The sequence below is a fragment of the Brachyhypopomus gauderio genome, chromosome 15, assembly GCF_052324685.1.
Source record: "Brachyhypopomus gauderio isolate BG-103 chromosome 15, BGAUD_0.2, whole genome shotgun sequence".
Taxonomy (NCBI): domain Eukaryota; kingdom Metazoa; phylum Chordata; class Actinopteri; order Gymnotiformes; family Hypopomidae; genus Brachyhypopomus; species Brachyhypopomus gauderio.
Window position 1 is genome coordinate 11,799,004 of NC_135225.1, and position 24,793 is coordinate 11,823,796.

The 24,793-nt window shown below is 44.7% G+C and overlaps 2 protein-coding genes across 20 annotated transcripts in view; both read right to left on the minus strand.

Annotated features, from left to right (window-relative positions):
* Nucleotides 1-365: 365 nt before the first annotated feature.
* bmpr1aa (bone morphogenetic protein receptor, type IAa) lies at nucleotides 366-19,061 on the minus strand. Of its 2 annotated transcripts, XM_076975656.1 has the most exons (13): nucleotides 18,752-19,061; nucleotides 14,241-14,328; nucleotides 9,416-9,672; nucleotides 4,462-4,627; nucleotides 4,017-4,119; nucleotides 3,800-3,896; nucleotides 3,506-3,599; nucleotides 2,962-3,100; nucleotides 2,687-2,879; nucleotides 2,133-2,430; nucleotides 1,677-1,852; nucleotides 1,389-1,519; nucleotides 366-1,020 (listed from the first exon to the last, which is right to left on the minus strand). In XM_076975656.1, the coding sequence occupies exons 3-13, from the start codon at nucleotides 9,483-9,485 to the stop codon at nucleotides 895-897; spliced, it is 1,593 nt and encodes a 530-aa protein (XP_076831771.1). In that variant the 5' UTR covers nucleotides 9,486-9,672; nucleotides 14,241-14,328; nucleotides 18,752-19,061; the 3' UTR covers nucleotides 366-894. The 2 variants fall into 2 exon arrangements, with proteins under 2 accessions (XP_076831771.1, XP_076831772.1); XM_076975657.1 differs by lacking the exon at nucleotides 14,241-14,328.
* Nucleotides 19,062-19,273: 212 nt separating this feature from the next.
* The window catches only part of ldb3a (LIM domain binding 3a), a 40,894-nt gene continuing 35,374 nt past the window's right edge, over nucleotides 19,274-24,793 (minus strand). For all 18 annotated transcript variants that reach the window (XM_076975113.1, XM_076975112.1, XM_076975114.1 and 15 more), the window contains 5 exons: nucleotides 24,377-24,731; nucleotides 23,573-23,753; nucleotides 23,307-23,427; nucleotides 22,647-22,762; nucleotides 19,274-22,563 (listed from right to left, as the gene is read on the minus strand). In XM_076975113.1, the coding sequence (XP_076831228.1) occupies nucleotides 22,474-22,563; nucleotides 22,647-22,762; nucleotides 23,307-23,427; nucleotides 23,573-23,753; nucleotides 24,377-24,731 (863 nt within the window). In that variant the 3' untranslated portion in view covers nucleotides 19,274-22,473. The remainder of the gene's footprint in view (nucleotides 22,564-22,646; nucleotides 22,763-23,306; nucleotides 23,428-23,572; nucleotides 23,754-24,376; nucleotides 24,732-24,793) is intronic.

Consider the following 24,793-nt stretch of genomic DNA (forward strand, 5'->3'; position numbering starts at 1 on the left):
GTTTTTATTAGATTAATTGGTATGTAATAGTTTTTTAAAGAAGGCCACCCTTCCCAAAAGGCCCAACAGAAAAACAAACAAAAAAAAAAAACTAAAACATCTAGTCAAGAGCTATAGATATTTTAAAAGGTCATGATGAAAACATTCTCTTAGGATGAGAAACACAGCTTTAAAGTGGAAGTAATCATCTTTTGATACACATCCGTTACAACCAGTGTCCAATTCTGATTGCTTAGTAACGTACACATTAATGCCTTACCAACTTGACACACAGTGGGGGAAAAACTCTGACAAACCCCTAAACCTCCAGCATCTTGAGGCCCACTGGACCACAATCAGAACACCACTGCCATTGTTAGGTTGCATATAGTCTAATATTACAATTTTATTTACATATTTATTATTACAGCAAAACAATGTATATTTAAGTTTACTCTGTGAAAAGAGTGATGAGTATTTTTTCCGTACGGCAGGATCTGAGGTTCATCCCAGAAAATAAAGCGAAACAAATAGCGAGCATACAGAGCTGCTGCAAAAGTGACGCGGCTTGAGGGAGCTTGACCCCTCCACAAAGGTCACGTCTGTCTTTTGTTGAGACCCCTGCAATATTCAGCGTGTGGAGCCAAGAGTCACTTTCCTCCCAAGCCTGTGATCGTACAGCTTTCACAGAAAGCAGACTGCTCCTAATCCTAATCCTAATCCCAATCCCAATCCACAGCCCGAGCAGGAAAAGGAGTGAAGACAGTTCCAGTCTCTCCCAGCCCTCGGGACGGAGCGCAGGGTCCTGCCCCAGCAGCCTCCACGCCTGGCAGGACACCCTGGTGCTGAGGAACGACCGAGTCCAGAGTCAAACGGCGCTGATCGCACTCGCCACAGGTGTGTATTGGGGCAGGCTTAGATTTTAATGTCCTGCGATTCCACCATTTTGGCCAAGGTCTTCTTCACGCGCAGAACAGTGAGGCGAGATACAGAATTGTGGGCCCAGCACTCTGACATCAGCTTCAGCATGGCCCTCAGGCACTGAGGAGGCAAAGTCAGTGCGTCATCACCGCTCGACTGATTCACAACACATACCAGCTCAACACGTCCACCACGACCGAACATGTGAAACAAGGGGTCCAGCTCCTTGTCTGGATGCCAGGAATCCAGCACAGTGTAGTGACTTTCTTGCTCAAACAAGAAAGTGGCCCAGTTGAGTTAATTAACAGGTTCAGTTAGCAGATTAACGGTCAATTAACAGGTTCAGGGGCAAATTACCAAATGGGCTGGACTCTGGCCCTCAAGAGCCCGGAGCTGGACACACCTGTCCTAGATTAATAGATACAACCTACAATATTTAACAAAAAAAGAGAGTAAGCCTGTAAAACAGACCATGTTGCCACACTCACCTCATCACTGTTCCACCTGTTTGACACAGTTGGCCTGAGGCCTTTAACACACACCGTCTGCAGCATGTCCTCATATGATGGGTCTGAGGGGACCATGTCGTAGTACGGCAGCTGGTACTCCTCAACTATACCTGCAAACAGAAAACTTCATCATCAGGCACACCATCATTTTAATGATGCCTGCTTCTGTTCTTTTCCAAGGCCGTGTGCAGAAGACGGATACTGGTGATGTAGAAGATGGTGGAGTGAGGGGTGTGGTGCTGAACCCCTGGGGTCTGAGATCACTACCTCCTGTGATGCAGCGTCTGGCCATCTCCCATATGACCAGGCCGTAGCTGTAGATGTCGGCCATCAGGTAGGCCTGGAAGTGGTTCTTGTTCAGAGTCTCGTCCAGAACCTCCGGAGCCATGTAGCGACGCGTCCCCATACGAGAGCTCAGAGGAAGGTCCACTTCGTTAGTCTCGCTGACGGACGGAGCGTGGAAAAACTCAACGTGATGAGGTAACAAGAACTTAACACTGTTCGTAACACATGTTCACACCACATAACTTGACAGACACAGCTCTCACAGGTAAATGAGCGCATGGTGGACAGCTGAGTCCACTGAGACCAAGCATGAAATGTAAAGCTTGAGGTTGAGGTTAACCTTCTCTTAACACGTTTCTCACTGTCAAAGTCAAAAAGGTCGTTTTACACCTCACACTCGCAGCCCGGGCTGCTCTCTAACGAGGGAGAGTAACGAACCTGTTGAATTTGACCGCCAGGCCCAGGTCAGCGATGCAGCAGGTGCCGTTCTTCTTGATGAGGATGTTCTTGCTCTTGAGGTCGCGGTGGGCGATGGCGGGCTTGCCCTGCGTGCCGTAGATCTCCGTGTGGAGGTGGCACAGGCCGCAGGCGGCCGAGTAGGCCAGCTTCAGCAGCGCCTGCGTGTCCAGGGTGGTGAACCTCAGGTAGTCGTGGAGGGAGCCGTTCTCGTGGTAGTCCGTGATCAAGTACAGCTGGGTGGACGCTCCCGTGCCATTAATGTCAGCCGCTATGAAACCTGTCAGTGGGGCGTGGAGAGATATGGCACGTGAAGAAAAAGGAAGGGAGCAGAGACAAACAACTGACCTTCAAATGCCGCCTGTCACCAGTTTAAACAGCGCATGAACACAACTGCAGCTGGGAACGTAGCAGTTAAAACAACGGTACAACGACTCAGTCCTGCGAAGCTGTTTACCAGGCTACGTTCTAATACAGGATATCCTCTGGCCTACTGGACTGGCATCAGCGTGACCGAACTACACGTTCGCACATACCCAGTATATTTTCATGTCTCATCAGTACAGTCTGGTAGATCTCGGTCTCTCTGAACCAGCTGGCTTCCTCGCGGGTGAAGAACACCTTCACCGCCACCTTCTCTCCCCTCCAGCGGCCCAGCCACACCTCTCCGTAACGCCCTTTCCCAATCAGCCGCACCGTCTGGATCTGCTTGGCAATGGTCCTCTGGACCTAAATACGTTAAGAAGAATGAGGTCACAGATACCAGTTCTATTGGTTCATGATGGTAGCGCGTGCATGAGACACTGCTCACCAGCAGGGGGAGCCCAGAACCACTGCCTGAGGTCTGGGACTGGTTGATTAGGTCTTTGAGAGATTCTCCAACTGGTATGAAGGCTTCGTCTTGCTCTAGGTCTCTGTGGTAGTGCTGCCTCTCTGTCTGCCATTTATACCTGGCCAACACAAACAAATGAACCCCCACAACTATGATCTCACCAACTGACCACAGTCTACACCCCCCATACTCAAATAGCGGCCCGCGGGCCAGAAATAGATGGCGAGCTGTTTTGAAAAGGTTTTTTTTTTTATGATTTTTTTTTTCAATCGCGCTATCCGCTCTTATTTTGAAGAGCAACAATAAACAAATAGCAGATGCCCAAATACGTATCCCCCCCCCACCCCCCCCCCCCCCCCCCCCCCCCTCCGCGGTCAACAATTTACGGTCATGGCCACCACTCCCAATCAATGCATGCTGAGATCTGAATATAAAAGCATCTGCAGACAAAACAGGGTACAATTCTAGAGTCTCACAAAAAAAGTGCTAAAAGTGACCTTGGCGGTCCATGTGAGAGTCTTACCTGTAGTAACAGACCACAGTGATGCAGACCAGAGTACAGCAGCACACGGTGACGGAGATGAGGAAGGCCAGCCAGTGTGGCCCGAAAGGCACCTCTGTGAACCAACGACATTCACGCCAACAACATTTAAGATTATTACACACCTCCAGCGTTCCTTAGCCCAATATCAACACTTGTTGTTACATTTTTGACTTCAACTACTAAATGGAAATATGGCTAATTATCTCTGGCAAAGCCATTGCGGCCATATTTGGGCACGGTGTTACACCACAATCTCATGTCGCACGACCTCACCTGCGCTGCGGGGGGGCAGCTCGGGCGTCAGATCCCGATTGCAAAAGTCCGACTGACAACACGCGATGGTTCGCCTCTTCTGTGCATACTGCGAATCCTGAAAAAAATATGTTCATTTATTCCTTCATTCCATTACATACATCATATAGTCATTTAACATGTCTGCTCCGATATGACGGCTTCTGGGTGTTTATGTTCATAAGGAATCAAAAATGACCTTGCACTGAAAATGTGAGCCTTCATACTTCATACAGCCCGAGCTCAGAAGCACCTCCCCATTCTCCTCTTCCTCGATGATGGCGAAACACTGGCCATTTGTCCTGTCAACATCAACCATGATTTGTTTCATCTTAGGGATGTTTACAGTATTCATCCTTCAGTTTCTCTTTGTCTCACACACACACACACACACACACACTCACACACACACACTCACACACACTCACACACACACACACACACACACTCACACACACACTCACACACTCACACACACACACACACACACACACACACACACACACACACTCACACTCACACACACACACACTCACACTCACACTCACACTCACACTCACACTCACACTCACACTCACACTCACACACACACACACACACACACACACACACACACACACACACACACACACGTCCCAGCTCACATGCACGTGCTGTTGTTGGCGTCGTCTGGGCAGTGGCCTGAGCAGTAACAGCTGAGGAAGCGTGCGGCATCTTCCGGTTCCACGGTGGAGTCGGGCCCCTGTCTCCTGGAGTCTGGCCCGGGCTTCACACCTGTGCCCTGCAGGACATGGTCTGGGTTCTGGCCAGCTGCAGGAACAAGAGGATTTTAGATAAATAGGACACAATCAAATCAAGTTAAAAAACACTTAACATTCAAAGAGGCCACCACACCCACTGAAATCTCACTACTTACTACATATTAGTCCACGCAACAGGTGGATGTTCAGTGTTACACTGAACCATCGAACCGTGTTAACGTTCTCTTAACTTGTTTCTGCTTCACAAGACCAACATCACTAGATCAGACTTGAAATGTAGTGAAATGTAGCTCCTTAGGGCAGAACATGCTGACTAATTTCAATACCAGCCACTAATGAACCAGGCGGAGGTGGCTGCAGTGTGACTACAATGCAAAGCTGCGATGACATACCAGCGATGAGCTCATCCTCCAATCACTATCTACCTCGCATAGTACATACGTGTGTGTGTGTGTGTGTGTGTGTGTGTGTGTGTGTGTGTGGCTGCTGCAGGCACTTCCTATGGAGCATGACTCCACTCCAGTCTTTTCTAGTCCGGACTTGTTGGTAAGACGGCTAATCACTGGGTGAGCAGCTCCAGGAGGGGCTCTGGCCCACAGCAACATGGTGCTCTGGTTATCAGCTGGACTCTCTGATCTCATTACCAGTCTGTCCTCCCTTATTCCGGCTTGTCCATCCGTGTACGGCTCGTGCGGCCGATCTGGAATTCCGTCTGGATTCTACTCTTAGGGCTTAATTCCATTAGGGCGCGGTGATTAAATTGCGACTGAGGGAGATAAAGAGGCCTCTGTTGGAGAGTGGGCCCGTGTATAATTCACTTCATACCGCACACACACACAGTGAGGACGCGATGCTCAGAGTTCTGGGCTAGTTCAATAAAAAGCACTTTGGTTTTGAACAATAACCTTAAAGAATTGTCAACGTTACCCTCAATGCTCAATATTACTGGGCAACCAGAAGCTGGTTATGTAGCATGGCAGTGTCTGAGTAGAGCAGAGACACCTTACCAGAACAACAATAATCATTACATAACATACAAGCCCAAAGATGAGATTATGGTCATTTAGCCATTAGTGCAATGTGATACCAGCGGTGTACTAATCTCCCCTTCTTCTAATCTGCAAATTGTTTATAATTGTTCATAAACAGTTTAAAAAACATCAAAGAGTATAATCACAGTAAACGCACTAATTATGGTTTTTTGGAAAAGATAAAGTGATCTATTTACACATGATTATAACTACAAAACACTTTCTTAATAATAACTTACTAATACGTTTGAACTAGCTTTGCAAATTGGTGTAATTTACAATATAGGTCTGTGGAGAGTTATCCTAGTCAAGCCACACACACACACACACACACACACACACACACACACACACACACACACACACACACACACACACACACACACACACACACACACACACACACACACACACACACACACACACACACACACACACACACACACACACACACACACACACACACACACACACACAGAGCAGGGGAAACACCCTAAGAAAACATGTCCTAATGAAAGCGAAGCAGTTATATGCCCTGATAACATTTGGTCTAATCATGAAGCTGCAAGACCTTTGAAGTACCAGAGCAGGGAGGAAGAGGAGGGAGCGTAAACAGAGTGTAAGGAAGCATTCAGCACTGCTGCACATCTGGAGCGCTTCTAACGGATCCTGTGCATCAGGCTGCACATCTGGAGCGCTTCTAACGGATCCTGTGCATCAGGACTTTAAGGGCAAGACTGCTGGCCAACAGTTCATCTTCTTCAACACGTCTTCTGAACACCATAAGATCTCCCATTTTACCCTCCAATTTCACATTTTGACAAACATGAACTCGCAAGTAGAACTAGGTCGTCTAGACATATTACAAGTGGTCAGGAAATGTAAATGAGGTCATTTCTGTAACAGATCTAATCAATAACTCTCAAGTAGGGGCAGGTGTGGCAGGGATCCATGTTGCGAGGAACACTCCCCCTGTAGGCAAGTTCAGACCCGTGCATGAAGCCAGGCTGTAAAGTTAGAGTTAAGCGGCCTGGACTGGGATCAAATGAGCCAGGCCTCAAATAGAAAGCAGGAAGGCCCAACTCAGCCCTCACTGCCATGGCCCGACACCCACTGGTCCGCGCCTCTCCCTTTGGGCCCTGTGCAGTCACAAGCCAGAGAGCATCTAGAAAAAGACACGGTTAGGTGGCAGAGGAAGAGGAGGTTCGTGCCATGAGGGTCATGTTCAGAGCTGCTGAAAGGCTGACATTGTCCTGCAGACGCGAAGAGACAGAACACCACCACCACCACCCTCTTAGAATGCCAAAGGCCCTTCTGAGTGCTGATGTCAACATTTAGATGGTTGTACTCTTTAAAAGTTGGCATGTCTCAGCACCAATCCCATCAGGGCTCCTCAAGCCGACAATGAAGACACTCTGCTTGGCCAAAAGCTTTGGCCACAGTCGCCGGTCTGCGATTGGCCGAGAACCGTGACAGACGGGACCAGGTTCCTGTCGGGCTGCCAGGAAACGCCTGAGCTCCCTGTCTCCGTATCCACATGTGTGCTTCATTCTGTCTGTAGTCACGGCGGAGTCTGAGGTCTGGCAGGGAAGCCGCCCCCATAATGAGCCTCTCCGCCCACAGCCAGACACTCACGACTGCCCAGTCCTACAGCACGACTGGGCAGAGCATGTAAAGGCTTCAGAGTGGGACTGTCCAGCACACTGAAACTCCACTTTCTGGGCCACAAACTGAAAACACTGCTCAGTAGGTCTGTTCAATCATATTGTTTTAGCATTTTTTTTGTAAATATGAAACATACTTTGGGAGTATGTATTTACTAAAAATACTATATTTACTAAAATGTTACACTAAATAAGAAAATTCATTAAATATTGCACAAAGACCCCCTATGCAAGCTAAAACAAAATTGCATATCTTATTCAGCATACATATATTTTAGTTTACAGATAAATAGGCCACTTTATAATAATGCCATTGACAACAAACCACAATGCAACGTGTAGAAACACAAGCAAATAATTTGCACCTTGTAAACAGTTAACTGGTTTGTGTCTAACCGCTATACTGTGAGCATTCACAGTTTTAAATGTACAGCTGTTCAGGCCTTAACCTCAGGCCAATTACACAAACTGTTCAGGCTAAATGGCCATTTCTCAGGCACCATTAATGTTGAAGAGTCTAGCCTAACATGCTAACCAAACATGCTAACCTGGGGCTCTCAGTTTCCTGTGGTGACCTTGCACTATCCTTATGATTAAGTTTCAGGCATTCAAAGAGCTTCCTGAAATTTCACCTGAGCCGTTTCTGATGAGTTAGCGGAAAAAAGACGCATCAAAAGAGTTGTAACCAGTGGCATGTCTCTGTCAGCAGAACAGACGATGGGGCACTTAAAAGATACCCGTCTTGGGATTTACCCTGAACGCAGAAATGCTGCGACCGTAGTACACTGAGCCATCATGTCCTTGGACTAGGAGCTCCCTCCTGTTACTCTGTCACATGTTTCTGGGTAAAGTAAACATTTCAGCTGAGCGAGAATAGGGCTGATGAAGAGAAGGCTCACGCAGTCTCAACTTGCAGCCGTTAAAAAAAAAAAAAAAAAAAAAAAAGATGTTACAGAAACAGCTAATTAAAACAACCCACATAAAACACTAAAACAGCCCAGCCAACAAGCAGCAGTTTTGCGTGTGAAGTATAGGTGTGTAAAAGCCAACGTCTCACACACCAAAAATGTTGAAAATGTCACAGCAGAATCCAAAAACCATTCCTACTGGGAGGAGACCCAATTCTGGCTATTTCCGGTGAACTGAAAGTGAGTGAAAGTACTGAGAGTGGTTACTTCCTGAGAACAATGGCTGTGAAAAGAGCCCGTGTACTGGAGCACGTCTGACGGTGTGGGACAGGAAACAGTTGATGTGTGATAAAGGAAGAGAGAGCAGCGACGATCAGTCCAAAAGCTTCCTGTATCAGTCCAACAGCTTCCTGTATCAGTCCAACAGCTTCCTGTATCGCTGCTGGAGGGGGAGCTGCAGAGGAAGCCCTGTGTTCAGAGTCATGAGCACGAGCTGGGCTCACTCTAGGCTTTAACACAAGGACCAGGTGAGTGAGAGTGTGTGTGTGTGTGTGTGTGTGTGGTGCAGGTGAGGAGTGTGTATGGTGTGGAGTGAATGAACAAGCTGGCGTGCTCATTCTCAGAAGCAGGAGCGGAGTAAGTGCTTTTTTATTGACCTCTAGCAAACAATAATATCAGTTACGCAGCACATCACGGTGTGCATTATAAAAAAACAACCTCGAGGCATTAAATCACAACTGTATCTCATCCCCATATCTCTAAAATACTATGCCATGTTAAAAATTAAGACATGGAGTACTGAAATATTCCATTTCAGATACAACGTCAATGTGAAATTGTATCTGGTGGTGTCTAAAATCTAATTGGTCCACTGACTACAGCTTTTGCCATCATGTAATGACACTCACAAGAGCCCAGTGGTATTTGATTATCTTAACCAAAACAACTGCATGACACTGATCATCTCATGTTGCCAGGGAGCAGAAGGGAAGATTGGGCTGATAATAATTAGCCTACAATCAAAGCTATGTAATCTGTACACCGAACAGAACGTGTAATCATTACAGTATTTGTCCAATACGTTTGCCTCTGTGAGAATGCCCAGCCAAGAGTGCACAGTTCAATAGGGCATGTCTATATTTAATCCCCTTTATCCACAACTAATGATTCTGAGTAAGTCAGAATATGAATTCCCCCCCAACACGCACAGCAAAGACAAGGAAAACAGCTTTACCTTCAGATCCGTGAAGAAAAACAACACAGCCTCCAACCAGAACTACGGCAAAAAAATGAAGTGGGCTCATTTCAAACGGCTTTGTAGCAACGTCCAGGACATGCGAGTGGCCCGTCCCCACACTCCTCTCCACGCCAGACGTCTGCAAGACTGACAGCACAGACCCGGGCAGGAGACCGGAGAGTCCAGGGAGGACGCAGCCGTGATGCACGAGACACTCAGAGCTCTGTCCTCACAAGGTCCTCGAGTTTAAAACACTGTAGAGGACAGAGAAAGGGGAAAAACACCCAAACATTACACGTTAGGCAAATACATCGAGATGTTGAGCAATGCATTCAACCTTTACTGCTCCCTGCATACAAACTCTTTAAATACTGAGTACAAAGAATGAACCTGTTCTATGCAAAAATTCTAGATCTTTAAAGTCCTTTTTCGGACAGTTGTGAAGTTATGACTGTCGGTCTGCTGGTAGAGGTGATGTGCTGGGTGAACTGGTGATGTGTTCATTTTGCAAGAAGATCAAAACAAGGTAGCAGCCAATGTGTCATAATTCATAATATTTATTGCTTAAAATGAGATACAAAAAGAAGGAGAAGGACAACAGAAAGCAGACGGGCCGCGTGCCGGTTGGCTTGTACGAACTGGAGATAGTCCGACATCTTCATGACAGCCCTCACACTGCTCCAACCTCCAACCCCTCACATTCAGTTTTCCCTCCCAGCTTCGACCACAGGGCCAATACCAGCACGCATCGATCCACTATGACGTCTGCACTTAACCACTTCATTTAATGTGGAACTGAACAAACGCCTGAACATACTACACGTGGACCAGCTGCAGAACTAGTCAGTCCCATCTTTCTCTTACACTGGACCACCACCACCACTACCACTACCACCACACCTCTCCGCAATTAGAGGCTGTGAGCAGAGCCTCTGTTGACAAGGGTGGCGGCAAACGAGTGTGGAGTGGGAGAGTGTGTGTCACCCTCATTCTAAACGAGTGCAGAGTGGGAGAGTGTGTGTCACCCTCATTCTAAACGAGTGCAGAGTGGGAGAGTGTGTGTCACCCTCATTCTAAACGAGTGCGGAGTGGGAGAGTGTGTGTCACCCTCATTCTAAACGAGTGTGGAGTGGGAGAGTGTGTGTCACCCTCATTCTAAACGAGTGTGGAGTGGGAGAGTGTGTGTCACCCTCATTCTAAACGAGTGTGGAGTGGGAGAGTGTGTGTCACCCTCATTCTAAACGAGTGTGGAGTGGGAGAGTGTGTGTCACCCTCATTCTAAACGAGTGCAGAGTGGGAGAGTGTGTGTCACCCTCATTCTAAACGAGTGCAGAGTGGGAGAGTGTGTGTCACCCTCATTCTAAACGAGTGTGGAGTGGGAGAGTGTCACCCTCATTCTAAACGAGTGTGGAGTGGGAGAGTGTGTGTCACCCTCATTCTAAACGAGTGCGGAGTGGGAGAGTGTGTGTCACCCTCATTCTAAACGAGTGCGGAGTGGGAGAGTGTGTGTCACCCTCATTCTAAACGAGTGCGGAGTGGGAGAGTGTGTGTCACCCTCATTCTAAACGAGTGTGGAGTGGGAGAGTGTGTGTCACCCTCATTCTAAACGAGTGTGGAGTGGGAGAGTGTGTGTCACCCTCATTCTAAACGAGTGTGGAGTGGGAGAGTGTGTGTCACCCTCATTCTAAACGAGTGTGGAGTTGGAGAGTGTGTGTCACCCTCATTCTAAACGAGTGCGGAGTGGGAGAGTGTGTGTCACCCTCATTCTAAACGAGTGCGGAGTGGGAGAGTGTGTGTCACCCTCATGCTAAACGAGTGCGGAGTGGGAGAGTGTGTGTCACCCTCATTCTAAACGAGTGCGGAGTGGGAGAGTGTGTGTCACCCTCATGCTAAACGAGTGCGGAGTGGGAGAGTGTGTGTCACCCTCATTCTAAACGAGTGCGGAGTGGGAGAGTGTGTGTCACCCTCATTCTAAACGAGTGCGGAGTGGGAGAGTGTGTGTCACCCTCATTCTAAACGAGTGCGGAGTGGGAGAGTGTGTGTCACCCTCATTCTAAACGAGTGCGGAGTGGGAGAGTGTGTGTCACCCTCATTCTAAACGAGTGTGGAGTGTGTTGCACTGCTGGTGCAGACATACAAGCAGCCAGTGGGTTACCAACAGGGAGAGGCAGAGTCTGCAAATCCAAACTCTATCTCTGAATTTTTCTTTTACTTATTTTTTTTTCTTTTGTGCTGGCAACGTTTCAGGGAGATGTTGCAGAAACGCGGGGCCCTCAGCCAGCACAGACATGCCCCAGCTGGGTGTGGAGACAAAGCTTATAGTAAAGAAAAACAAACTCTCTCACCTACAGTATGTGGGAGACACACATTTTGGTGTTAGGAAGATGAATCAGGGATGAATCAGACGATAATATATCCAACAACCTCAGACTCTTTTACTAGCAGGTTTCTGATGTTATGTGTCCCATTCAGTACAAAAGATTAATGGAATGCAATATAACCTAAATTAGGTATCCACATGGGCCAGTAAATTAGAATGGAATAAAGTTACAGATTATTTATATGTATTATATACAGGTTATGCTTCCTTGTTTTAAATGGGGCTTGGCGTCTTAGTAAAATGTTACTCCTTCCTCAAACAGGTTGCTGAAGGAAAAAAAACCTGCACTATCAAGGACAAAAAAGCAATCTGAATCTCCCTTCTGAACAGTGTGTATCGCACACACACACACACACAATGTTAAGATGTAGTTTAGAGTTTCATTATACATCACGGGACATTTTGAGTTTGCTGGCGCCATACATTCATGTAACGGGACAAGAAAGACGACATTGTACTGGGAAAGCAGGCTGCACCTGGGTAGACATTTACAGCCGGGCAGGGATGTCCAGCCGTCCCTGGGGTAGCAGTATATTTTGAAAGGACACACTACACAGGAGACCCTCCAATCAGTGAGTCTCTTGTCTTGCTGGCATTATAACATTAACAGTGGTTCACACACATATCTGAGTCTACCTGCTAAAAAAAATATACATCACTATATGTAGCACATAATTACATTTAAACCTATCTGTCTGTGTTATAAAGTTATATGGAGCATAATGTCTGAGAAATTGTCCAATTGGGCCAAAACGTAAACACACCCCAATGTGCACACTCACGAATCAGCGTACTTCAGCGTACTTCAAACAACGCTCGGCAAAAGGAAACACACTCTTGAGAGTACAGCACAACAACCAAGAGCAGAGTGTCAGCATGTCAAACGCTGCAGCTGTGCGGCTGTGTGGCCCACCATGACGGTCGGCTGTCCATCTGTCCCCCCCCGCCCCATCCTTGCAGGCAGCCCTGCCTGTGCTGCTGCCTTCCCTCCCTCCGTATCGGCATCCTGCCACACAATGCGCTCCGCGGCACCGCAGACTTTCTGGCTCCGGCGCCATTGTCCGTTTGGCCGCTTTGCGCCTCATCCCGGGAACGAATTAACATAAGAATACGGAGGCGCACAGAGATGTGGCCCCCTGACCAGTCTTCTCCCCACCCTCCTCCTCCTCCTCCTCGGTTCCTTCTGCTTCTAATCTCTGGGTCTACGGTTCATAACGTTCAATGTGCTTAAGGCAGGAAAGAAGTACACAGCAGGCCGAGAAGAAAAGGTTGGAGCACCTAACTAGAACACCAGTTCTGAACCAGATCTGCCTGAGACACCAACATGGACAGGAAGAGACTCGCCTGTAGGCTAAAACACCATCTAATCATTTTTGTGAATGCACCCAGGTTCACAAGTCATAACCATTTACGCACACTCACTATATGCTATTTATTCTCTAGTTGAACCTTATATACATAGCTAATGAGCACAAATGGAACCTGTTTGCTAAGTAGTTAACCTTTAGTTAGCCCATAAAATTTTTCTGTGATGTTGCTAGTAAGTTTTGAAATATTACTTCTAGTTAGTTGGAAACTATAACAATGAAAAGTTGCTAAAAATATTGGAATACATTTTTTGGTCATACTACTAATTATTAATATTGTCAACTACGTTCCTTGAAGAACACAAAAACAATACATACTATTTTAACATTAACAGTTATACCAAACTGCTGTATTTTTTAACACAAAAACAATACATACTATTTAACATTAACAGTTATACCAAACTGCTGTATTTTTAACTTTTATTATCACAATAACATTCTTCAGCAGATTAAGTCTTTATTTCCATTATAGAACTCCTCTACATGCAAACAAGGTAGAATACGTTTTACCCCACCAGCTATGATTCAATGTCTACTCTAGCGTACCCTCTACAGTGTTCAGGGCCAAACAGATATCTAAAAACACCTTTAGTGTCTAAACTACACAAAATGTGGATATCTTGGAGGAACTGAACGAAGTAGTAAACAACCCTTGGTTCAAAAGCCTATATAAAATGTGAACTAAAGTTGTACTAATCTCTGCACTGGAAAGACATTTCATTTGAGCATGGCCAAGAAAAATACGCTATGGATGAATGATGTTCCTGGAACCAATGAAAACAGCACACATGATCTGCCCTGAGCAGACACTGCACTTCAGGACCAAATATACATCTATAAAGTACATAAACAAACCAGTAAACTGGTGGCAGCATCAGTGACCAAAGAAGGCGGGACTGTAATAATGCTTCAATGAATTTGATTAGACGGGTGCAGTTATAATGATAATAACTCCAAAAGATTTTTTACTTGAAGGTTGACACAACGCTTCAGGGTGGTGCAGAAACATTTCTGAGAAATGCTAGCATGGAGCCCCAGTAGAAGCAGAGTCACAGACCAGAGGTGTACGTACCATAATCACACATCCATGTCTCAGACCCATGCTGGCAAAGCACATGGGGACAGGCTACTGATCTCATTCACATCCATCTAGATTCTCACTGTAAAGGCAAAGAAAAAATATATACATGTATAAGAACAAAGAATTAGTTTTAGATGCACCAATATGACCCCTTTATCCGCAGTGCTGAACCTCAAGTATCTGTTGAAGCCTTTTCCATTTTACGCACAGAGAAGTCAGTAAAATAAAAAACCAGCTACAGTGGCTGTATCTTTCAAGCAGTGAATGGCAAAATGTCCAAGCGGTATGAACTAGAAACTGGCCCGTAGCCCAAACCACAGCGGCCAGCGCTGCTCCTCCGTCTCCACGTTTTTAGCTGGACAGAACGCTGAAGAAGTCGGTGCTGTGGTGCCTTGCCAAGGCTACACATTCCTTCCATTTCAGTGTACACATCCCTGGTCAGGTTTTCACAAATGTGCTCAGCTGTATCTTTGTATGTGTCTATGATACGTTTCCAGCCACCGAAAACAGGTCTGACGGTTTAGCAGCTTCTGTGCAAATGCGTTGCGTGGCTGCAGGCCACTATAAATACCATTATGAACATTTCGCTATAGCTTCATGTCTTCTGAAGCAGACGGTGGATCCAGACTCTGGAGGAATGCTCTTCCTCTCTTTGTTATTGGATAAACACACTTAATTCTTCCCAGACTTGTTAACACCACAGCATCTCACCTCATGCTTAGTGTCATTCTGACCTCCATAAATCATGGTCAATCTGAACATTACTGTACTAATTAAATTACAACAAACAAACAAATAAATAAATAAATAAAAACACAATAACCCACTAAGCTCCTGAACATAGGTACATATTTAACTAACTAACCTAGTTTGAGGGCATTAGCAATTTACCTCATAACCCCCTTGATATTGTGATATTTCAGAGTCACTCTCTACTGTGAAAATCGCACAATGCTTGTAAATTTCAATGTAGATGTATTCATTAACAATCTAAACAATTACCCCATTAAAATGCGTGCCTACCTTACTGCACTGGTAAAATAACAGAAAAAAGCTGTAGGCACATGTGTACTTTCACCTTTCGTCTCTGACCTCCACAGAACTACAAAAATATTAGGTCAGAAGTGCAGCAACTTAAAACGCTGGAGGGAAAAAAAAGCTCTCACAAGTGGTCACATGACATCTCCTTTAGAAACATACAGTCAATTCAATTTTCCATGACTACTCCATCAGAGAGGCATCCCTAAATAATACAGTGAGACTTCCGTCTCTCAGGCAAACAGACAAAAATCCCAAATCCCCTTTGGACCTTTCCAGGTTTCAACCTATCTGTGCATTTTGCATATCTGGCGCCACTCTAAATAATTTACTCTGAGAATTGAGAGTATTTAAAGAAAGATCAATGTAAGTAAAGGACAGCTGGGAGCTTACACAACACAATGAGAACATTCAGAAGAGGTTGGGCTTCAGTCTTCTGCTGGATAGCTGAACAAGTGCTTACACTATTTCATTTTACTTGTGAATGTGATTAAGTGAACATAAAGATATATATACACACACACACACACACACACACACACACACACACATTCCCCTTTTACAACAAACCATCCAACATCTACCGTCAATATAGTCAATCAATAACATGTCAGTTCAGGGGGGAGAATGAGGTTTAGGGTGAAATACGTTCATGTTGCATTGGAAGCTCAGGTCCGAGACAGATGATATAAGAAGGGGAGTGAATGTTTTGCTCTCCTGCTCAGCCATCCTGTCTCCATGGTTAGACAGTGTGTGTGTGTGTGTGTGTTTGGGGGGGTGGAGGAGTAGAGGATGGGGTGGGGGGACTGACTTTAGAAGGTGCAGCAGTATGAAGAAGCCAGGCAGGGATGTGAAACCTGATCTAGCCAACCTCCCCCACCTCCAACAACAACCACCTCTTCTCTCCGGTGCCACCTCACTGTAGACTCTGTGAGGAATCTGAGCCTCTCTACTGCTCAGATTGAAATACACTCCTGGAGCGCTGTAGGCCACCTCAGTCTGGACTGGAAATGACAGATACTTTCATAGAACTGGCGGGCTAGGAGAACAAAACATGAAACGCTATGATGGGTTGTGCTTTTCTCTGCTACTTCTCTAGGAATACAACCGTTTCAAATGCTATTCAATAACAGCTATTTGCTTTGGCACTGCATATCTTTCCATTTACATATTTGCATGTACAGAGCATATTGAGGTGGAGCGTGGAGTAGTGAAAGACGACTTTCTTGGTGACTGGCGAAAGACTCGAGTTATACAACCAACCAGAAACCACTGCAGTGCATGCTGTTTGTGCTTCGGAGCGCCTGGGTCAACGGCCAACTTGGTATTACTCACAAATGGAAAGTTGTGCACCTTAAATGATCTAATCTACAATACACACTGCATGAGAAAGTATTTAAATAAGTGAAATTTCCACCTCGCCTTAAGTGACAGGAAGGTGTGGTGTATAAGCCTAACTTTGTTAAATATGATTGGAGAATATGAAGCTGGTGTTCCCTGGGGTTGCTGACAAAACCATGCTCAGACATATACTCAGGATAGGATATCTGAGAGATAGCTGGTTCGCTAAATAAAATACTAAACCAATCATTCTACAGAGAGGTACAACCCAGTATATTCAGAGTTTGAATCAAATAGCTCTCTATAGCTTCAATGCTTGCAGGATGAATGACAACACTGATGTCAACACTATACCTTCACAAAGCTTATATAACCAATCACTCACTAATGTAGTTTATTCTGTAATAATTATGTTGGTCTAAGAAAGAATTTTGAATTACAAAAGGCATATTAAAGGTTCGAATTCAAACATAACATTCAAGCATAACATTTAAAAGGCATTAAAATCAGTATGGATATCAGTCAAGAAATGTAATAAACTGCTCTCTGACCCTTAAGTTACCTTAAGATGGAATTCACGCACATGATATATAAAATCAGTAACAGACTGCCAGGCATCCGCAGTTTGTTACTAGTTCGGCCAGTCTCACTCAGAGAAACAGCACTAGATATCATCACTCCTGCTGTGCAAAACCATTTTGACATCATGTTACAAATGCCCCATATTTAATCCTGTATATTTCTCATCTTTCTTCAGCCTTTACCACCCATAGTACCTAATTTTGACCAGCGTTTTCGTTGTGGAACATTTATGGGAATCTGAAAAAAAATGCAGCCAAGTTGCATCTTTATTTGCATGTGCATAAAGCAGAGGCTTAACTTTAATATTCTACAACACAAACTCTGACATTTCTTCATCAAATGCTCGCCTGTGGTCGTTTTGAACAAGTTTCCCAGTATTAGGAACCATCTGTTTTATTGACCGGTTTGCAGCCCGCTGAGGCTGCCCATGCTTTAGTCTTGAGACAGCATGCGAAGCAGCAAAGCGCAGAACTGCCTCCCCATACCCGTACGGATTAAAACCAGGATTAAAACCAGGTTTAGACGGCGGGTCCGCACAGGAGAAACCAGCCCAGTTATGTGAGGAAATGGGACGCAGTTGGCCAACTACGCCAGGAATCCGCCTCAATGGCGTAAACCCCACGGTGTAAAAGCAGTCCTGATCGGTGTCACCAACGGACGTTGTGTCCAATTACTTTTACTTTTGTAAAAAAAGTTCGCACATTTACTAATACTAAACACCAAGACGGTTTTCCTACCACAACCTGCCGACGAGCGCAGCGCACAAACATTTCTGGGTGGTCGAAAGTCGTGAAAGTCGCTGTGCTGCCGAGCTGAGCTAGTTTCGTTTAGCCAAGCTACGTGTGTTCGGAGCCGGGCGGTTAACCGGCTGCTAAATGAGTTAGGACGTGTAGTTAGACATCTATCTGGAGACATAACCCTCCAGGACACGCCGTGGGAAACTTAGAAAACTTAAAGCTAGCTACCGTGTAAGCCCGCTCCCTCCACACGCCGCCGTACGGCTAGGTCACGTTAGCCGACCTAGCTATGGCGTTACCTGTAAATATAACGTTGAATGTTACACGCGAAGCCGAGCGCACAGACGCGGACACGTTTGTGGTCGCGTTTTTAACGGGGCCACGAGTAACCGTGAGTATTTAAGTGTGGTTTAGCAGACCGGGAGCAGTAACAGCGACGCGGTCCGTCAGCTAGCGGGCTAGCCGCGCTCCGCTGGAGGTGAAGTCCGCGCTCACGGGCTCCGCTACTCGGTTACGGCGTTTGAGCGCAAAAACGTTAAAATTATGCAGCGTTTATAAAACAAAACACCACCTAGAAGCGTTAGATACCCGAGCGACGAACTGATCACCATTTCAAAGAGTCGCTGGACATACGAAAATTTATTTAAAAATTAACAAAACGTCGCAGAAAAATAAGGCGGCTGAAGTTTGACGGGCACCCAGGAAAACACCACGGGGTGTAGAGACGGGCTGACAGCGAGACGGACGGCTAGGTTAGATTACAACAAAACAACTTGTGAAATTATACCTCGTGTTATCACTCACCCATGTATGTTGAGGTTATGATAATATCCAAATAATCTGAAGCGGTTTTTTTCGACAACTATCCTAAATCATTGCTCAGACGGGGCAGAAATCTCGACAGGTTCCGTAAGAGGTCTCGGCTAACGCAGCTGTTATCATCCTGCGAAACTACATTTGCAGGCTTGCTTGGAGCCTAAAGTTGTCTATCTACCTACTATCAGACTTGCTATACTTGATCCTTTCCACCGAAATAAAAAAAAAATGACGACCTAACCCTGGTGAGATATATAGTACTCTGGGTAGCGAGCGCTCCGTGCGGTGATGGCACAAAAACAAACGAAGTTATGACTTTAGCTCTGCTGACATCAGACTCAGCAGCGCCCCCCTGCGGTTGTGGTACATTTACTGCCCGCTGCATCTCTCATGGTTGCATTTTGCGCTGCTTTGCAACTATTTTCATTCTAAACACATTTCACAATATTACATGCGTTATCGTTTGTTTAATCGGTGAACAGTATAACAAAATGGCACAAAACATCCCAGTGCAGTAAGCCGTAAGTCCTTATTTTATTTCGAAATATGGAGCGTCACATCATGTGCATTGAACTTTCATTTGTAGGTTCCTTGCAAATGGGGTAGTTAAAGATTAAGCAGTGGTTAACGGAAGGCTGTTGGATAAAAGAAAAGACACTGTAACTTAGAGTCCAAGGTTTTTGCACAAGGTAGGCATTCCAACCTACTTTTGTTAACTAAAATTTTTGTTAACTTTTTTGGGGAGAATAATTAGAGTGTCCGTGTACTTGAGTTACAAACCGAATGCTCAAGAGACAAATCATAGCAAAACAAAGAACCTTGAGTTAAAGCAAACATTAGACTGACTTAAGGGCATCACAAGCATCGCCTCTTAAAAATGTCTAATACAAATGATAGGGTTGCCTATAGATACTCAAAGATGTCATTCTTATAACTTGCCACAATTCAAAACATAATGTCAGCTGTTAACAACATGAAAATATAATTACAACATAATAAGCGTTGCATAAAATCAGCGGTACGTTCTTAACCTCGAAAATAAGCGCTACAGCATAAATCACATACACTAGCAACTGTCTTCACAAACTAAGTACTTAAAAAAAACTGAATAAGTCAAAATTTGTCTGGAGTCAGTTAAGTATATGCCAAATTGACATAAAACAGGTTACTCACTGACTCGTAAGCAAAAACAGTTCACTAGTGTAATGTAAGTGCAATATACACATTCATCTGAAGGAGCCTCTCTGAGTCCACGCTTTGCTGGGCATCTAACCATAAACTTTGATTTGTTTTATTCAATTGCTGAATAAATGAAGGCCATCACAAATGAAGGCTTTTACAAATATGCACTGCAAACATGACATCGCAGTGAAAGCATCATAAATCTAGTGTTAATATCTAAGATTTTTCATTCAGAGATCGTTGTAAGACTACCGTAAGATTATGAAACGTATTTATAGTCATTTCATATAGTCATAGTTATTTAAGTAATTTTCTTAAATTAAATTGTCACTGTATTGGCAGGTAGTTTTTGCATATTGGCAAACAATTTGAAGCATTTTCCTTGAGATTTTAGATATCAACACTAAGTTTAAGATGTTCTCACTTGCTCAGATATTTTATTTTTGCAATGTAGGCAGCCCAGTGGAATGGCAAGTTGTGCACTTGAGACAGGGAATGAATGGTGAAGTTACTGAGGCAGTAAAGCAAATACTGAAACAATGTACCCAGTTTACTTGTAAGAATAACATTCTCCCAGTACATCTGTGAGTGCCAAATAGTTCCCTTCTGATGGCACAAAACACTGTATTGTGAAATACCTCTAGTGTAAATGCATAGCCATGCAGTGAAAAGCAATGCTTTCGTGAGAAATGGCAGAAATACACCACTCTTGGAAAAAAGGCAACAGGTAAATAAGTGTAGTGTTTCAGAACATCATCATATCTGACACACTCGTGTGAAATCCAGCAGCAGGGCAGCTATGACTGACATAGCCTAACATTGTAAATTCCTACATACAAACGAAAATCTTCAAATACATGCCAGACTGTATGTGCTTTCCAAGATTCCCCTTTTCCTAAATAATTTTAAACAGAATCAGCTGTTGTCTTTACAATTATGACCGTTCTTTGGCTGAATTGTTCAAGCAGAAAAGAATTTGTGTAACTTCAGGTAATAAATACACAACAACACAATGCAATTAGGTAAGACCAACATTTATTACCTCAAGTTACACTTAAATAAAGAAACAAATTAATTTGAGTTGAGGTAATAACTCGTCTTAAACCATTCGATTCAGTGAAGCAGAAATATGTCTTACTTTGAGAGAAAGTGTTTAAAAGGCAAGTTTCAGTAGGTAGATATAATGAAAACCATGTCTGGATAATCAGCTGTTTGCTCCATACCTAAACCTGTTGCAGAAGTTTACAATATTTAGTAGTTTGGGAGCAGGTGCAAAGTATTATGGTTAAGTAGTTCCACAGTACACATACTCCCAATAAATAATAGGTACAAAAACTAGTCTAAAATCTAATGGTACACAAATGCACCTCAGTGAATAAAAACCATTCAACATATTCACTATATACTGTGAAAGTATCACCATCAGCCATTCAAGTTCTGCATTCATTTGTTTTATCTCTGTGTTTATCTAAACATTACTGGTTTCTTCATTACTAGTCAGAAAAGCTGGATTAAATGTAACAGCAATTTGTATACTGGATCAAAAGTAAACATGCCAGATGTGTGACTGTGTAAAATTATTTGACATTCACATGGAAAAATAACATTGATGCAGACACATTACAAATGCACACATAAGGAAACCCATGCAATAATTATCACACACATACAAAACGGAGTATGCGAGCATGTATAAAAATGACTCGATCTGCATTGCAAAGACTAATCCTCAGTTTACTGACTGTGTTATTGTGTACTCTAGTTTGAGAAAGACAACGTTCACTTAGGACTCTTAAATCTTCATGTATATAAATAATAGAAGCTCATGAAGGAAAAATGCTATTTCAACATTTTCATTTATGGCTTAAGGCACATAGGTACGTGTCAGACTTTATACGTGTCAGACTTTCAATAATAGTTAAAGTCTACAATCATGGTTTACATAGTTTGCTTAAAAATTTACCCAGCACACCACAACATTAATTAAAATCCCATTTTTATATCTTATACCATATTCATAAATAAAATCTAAGTACTAGCATCTCGTTTACAGGCTTGCCTAGCACAACTATGAAAAAGAAAAAAAACCTTTAAACCTCAAAACAGGATGACCAAATTCTAAACCAATAAAAAGTGAAACCAAAATATCACCCCCTAAGTTAGCACACTGCACATGTATGTTAAAGCAACATACGTAATTATACAATCATTTCAAGTTGGTTTGTCCCTTCACATTTTACACTTTGATCTCTCATTGCGTGTTGGTATCCTCAGCTAAACACTCAACTAATATGCATTCTGTGCCCATGAATCAATGCACAAACTGTTCATTTCTGTAATAAAGTAGAAAATAATGTTTTATCAAGCTCATGCTCCACATAAACATTTTGACACGTCATTTTTGTTGTTTACTTCGATACATTCCATAGAGTTCAGACTGGAATGAGGTTCTTCCTCAGAAGAGCTCTAGCTGATGGGAGGACCAACGCAGTGGCCAGTGGGGTGGGGCCAGGTTGATGTGGGCAGGGCTACACGTTGATGGCATGGGCATGCTTCTTACACAAAGGTTTGTCCTTCTTGGAGTAGAAGGGCTGGCCCTCCAGGTTTACATGACACACCTGCATAAAACACATATGGGGATTATTACCGTGAAAGGCGAAACGGAGTCTGGACACACACAGGTGCTCTGCGCTGCCCTTACCGCGCACACAAAGCAGGTGTCGTGCCAGGTGTACCCAAGGGCCTCGATAAACTTGTCCCCAGCCTCCACAGGGAAGTCACACCCATGACACTTTGTGCTGAAGAGAGCGATGTAATCTGAGGAAAGGGGGATGATGGGTGAAAACCAGGAAGTGAAGAAATCCTGATCTTGTCAAGCACACAGTACAGAGAATGCTAATCATTTACATTAACAATTACATTTAGGGCATTTAGCAGATGCACTTATCCAGAGAGGCTTACACAGTGTTTTGCATCTGTTCACAGAATGTGTCCTAGATAGTAGCACAGATAGGTTGGAATTCAAGTTACCACTGAGCCAGACTGCTACTAAACTGCAGGAAACTATGCCATTACCCAGAATTCCAATTAAACACAGGCTCACTTAAACAGGAATTAAAACTTATACCAAGAAGCGCAAATAATCATAAACAGATGTACATACAATTTAAACAACAAGGACAACAAGCGCTATCTGTTGAGTTAGTGCTCATTGAAGTAATCTAGTCTGCTTTTCAGGGGCCTCAAACCTGAGGTCATTGAAGTAATCTAGTCTGCTTTTCAGGGGCCTCAAACCTGAATGCACACCTGAGGTCTTTAACTATTAGGGCGTGTGAAGGTGATGGCCACACAGGTGCGTTACCTTTCTCACAGTAAGGCTCTCCGTCTTCCATATGGAAGAGGCTGTTTCCAAATGCTTTGCCACAGGCAGCACACACGAAGCAGGTGGTGTGCCATGTCTGTCGCAGTGCGTGCATCACTTCCTGTTTAGGGCACAGTGGGCATGTGACTGCCTACACATTTACCACATCTACAATTATGTACGCGCATGACCTTGTATCCAAGTGTGTGTGTGTGTGTGTGTGTGTGTGTGTGTGTGTGTGTGTGTGTGTGTGTGTGTGAACTCACTCCCATGATCTTAGTGTTGCAGCGGGCACATGAAGGGGCGAAGAACTCCCTGTAGCAGTTCTCACAGTAAACATTATTCTGCTCCTCCACAAAGTTCATGTCAGCCAGAGACGTGTGGCAGTAGTGGCAGTTAAACTCCTCAGGATGCCAGGACCGGCCCAGCGCCACCAGGAAGGGCCCCCTGTGAGGACCAATCAACTAACTGGTCAGCCTCCAGTACACATGATTAAAGGTGTTTTATCAGGGCAGCAAGATAATTGCTACAAGAAGTAATATGGTCATACATTTTCCTAAACTTCATTTCTTTTCATTTTGTCTCCTTTTAGTCTTGTGTCCTGCTGCCCACACAGCAGGAGTGCGGGGGCCCTGTTCCGCCCCACCTGGGAGCGTTCTGCCCCGTCTGGGAGCGTTACACCCCGTCTGGGAGCGTCCGAACGCGGTTCTGGTGTCTAATCCTGCTGATGGTTTAGTAAGCCAAGCTTTCCCTCTCTTTGCAAACTTGACATCAATGTATTGTTACTTTGTATTGTATAAATATTTATATGCATAGATATTTATTGCATTAGTGTTTGTTCATATGTTACATAGCGTTCATCAGGACCATAAGGGCACAAATAACCAGCTTATCGGTTTTTAGATGTTCTAAGGCAGTTGTGTCCATTACTGCAAAAAGTGTGAAAAGGTGCAAAGCTGACTGTTTGACTACTAGGCTGACTGTAATTCAGAGCTAGTCCAGGGGCTTCTTTAAGACAGGTGTGTATAGAACACCGAACACCTGTGTGGTGTGTGTACTTTGTGTCATACCTGATGATATTGTTGCAGGACCCACACATGGGTGTTCTGTTGCTGGCTGCAAAGCGCTCTGCTCTCTGGGAAACCCCACGTGCCACTGGAGGGAAAGGGGCGGGGCTGAAGGGGGCTGGGGCAGGGTTGAAAGCAGGGCTGGGGGCAGAGGGTGGGGCAGGAGCAGGGTTGGGGATGTAGGCAGGGGCGGGTGGTGCGGCCGTGGGAAGAGGCTGCACTTTGACGCTGCTGCTGGTGGTGGTGGTCTTGCCGGGGTCAAACTTCTGGGCAAAGGTGTCGTCTGTGACCCATGGGGGTCTGTTGGAGGCAGCGGGTGGGGCAGGGGCAGAAAGGTGAAGTGGTGCTGGAACGGGAGCTGAAGGAAACAGAAGGCTTAGAGCACTGAAAGAACAGCACACAGAAATGACACAGTATTTG

Excerpts from the sequence above, each read along its gene's own strand:
- bmpr1aa (XM_076975657.1), bottom strand. The coding sequence starts at position 9,485 with ATGAGCCCACTTCATTTTTTTGCCGTAGTTCTGGTTGGAGGCTGTGTT. Across the intron at positions 1,520-1,676 it reads CAGACGCTGCATCACAGGAG|GTATAGTTGAGGAGTACCAG; the intron begins GTAGTGATCTCA and ends TTCTGTTTGCAG. Across the intron at positions 1,021-1,388 it reads ACAGGTGGAACAGTGATGAG|TGCCTGAGGGCCATGCTGAA; the intron begins GTGAGTGTGGCA and ends TTGCCTCCTCAG.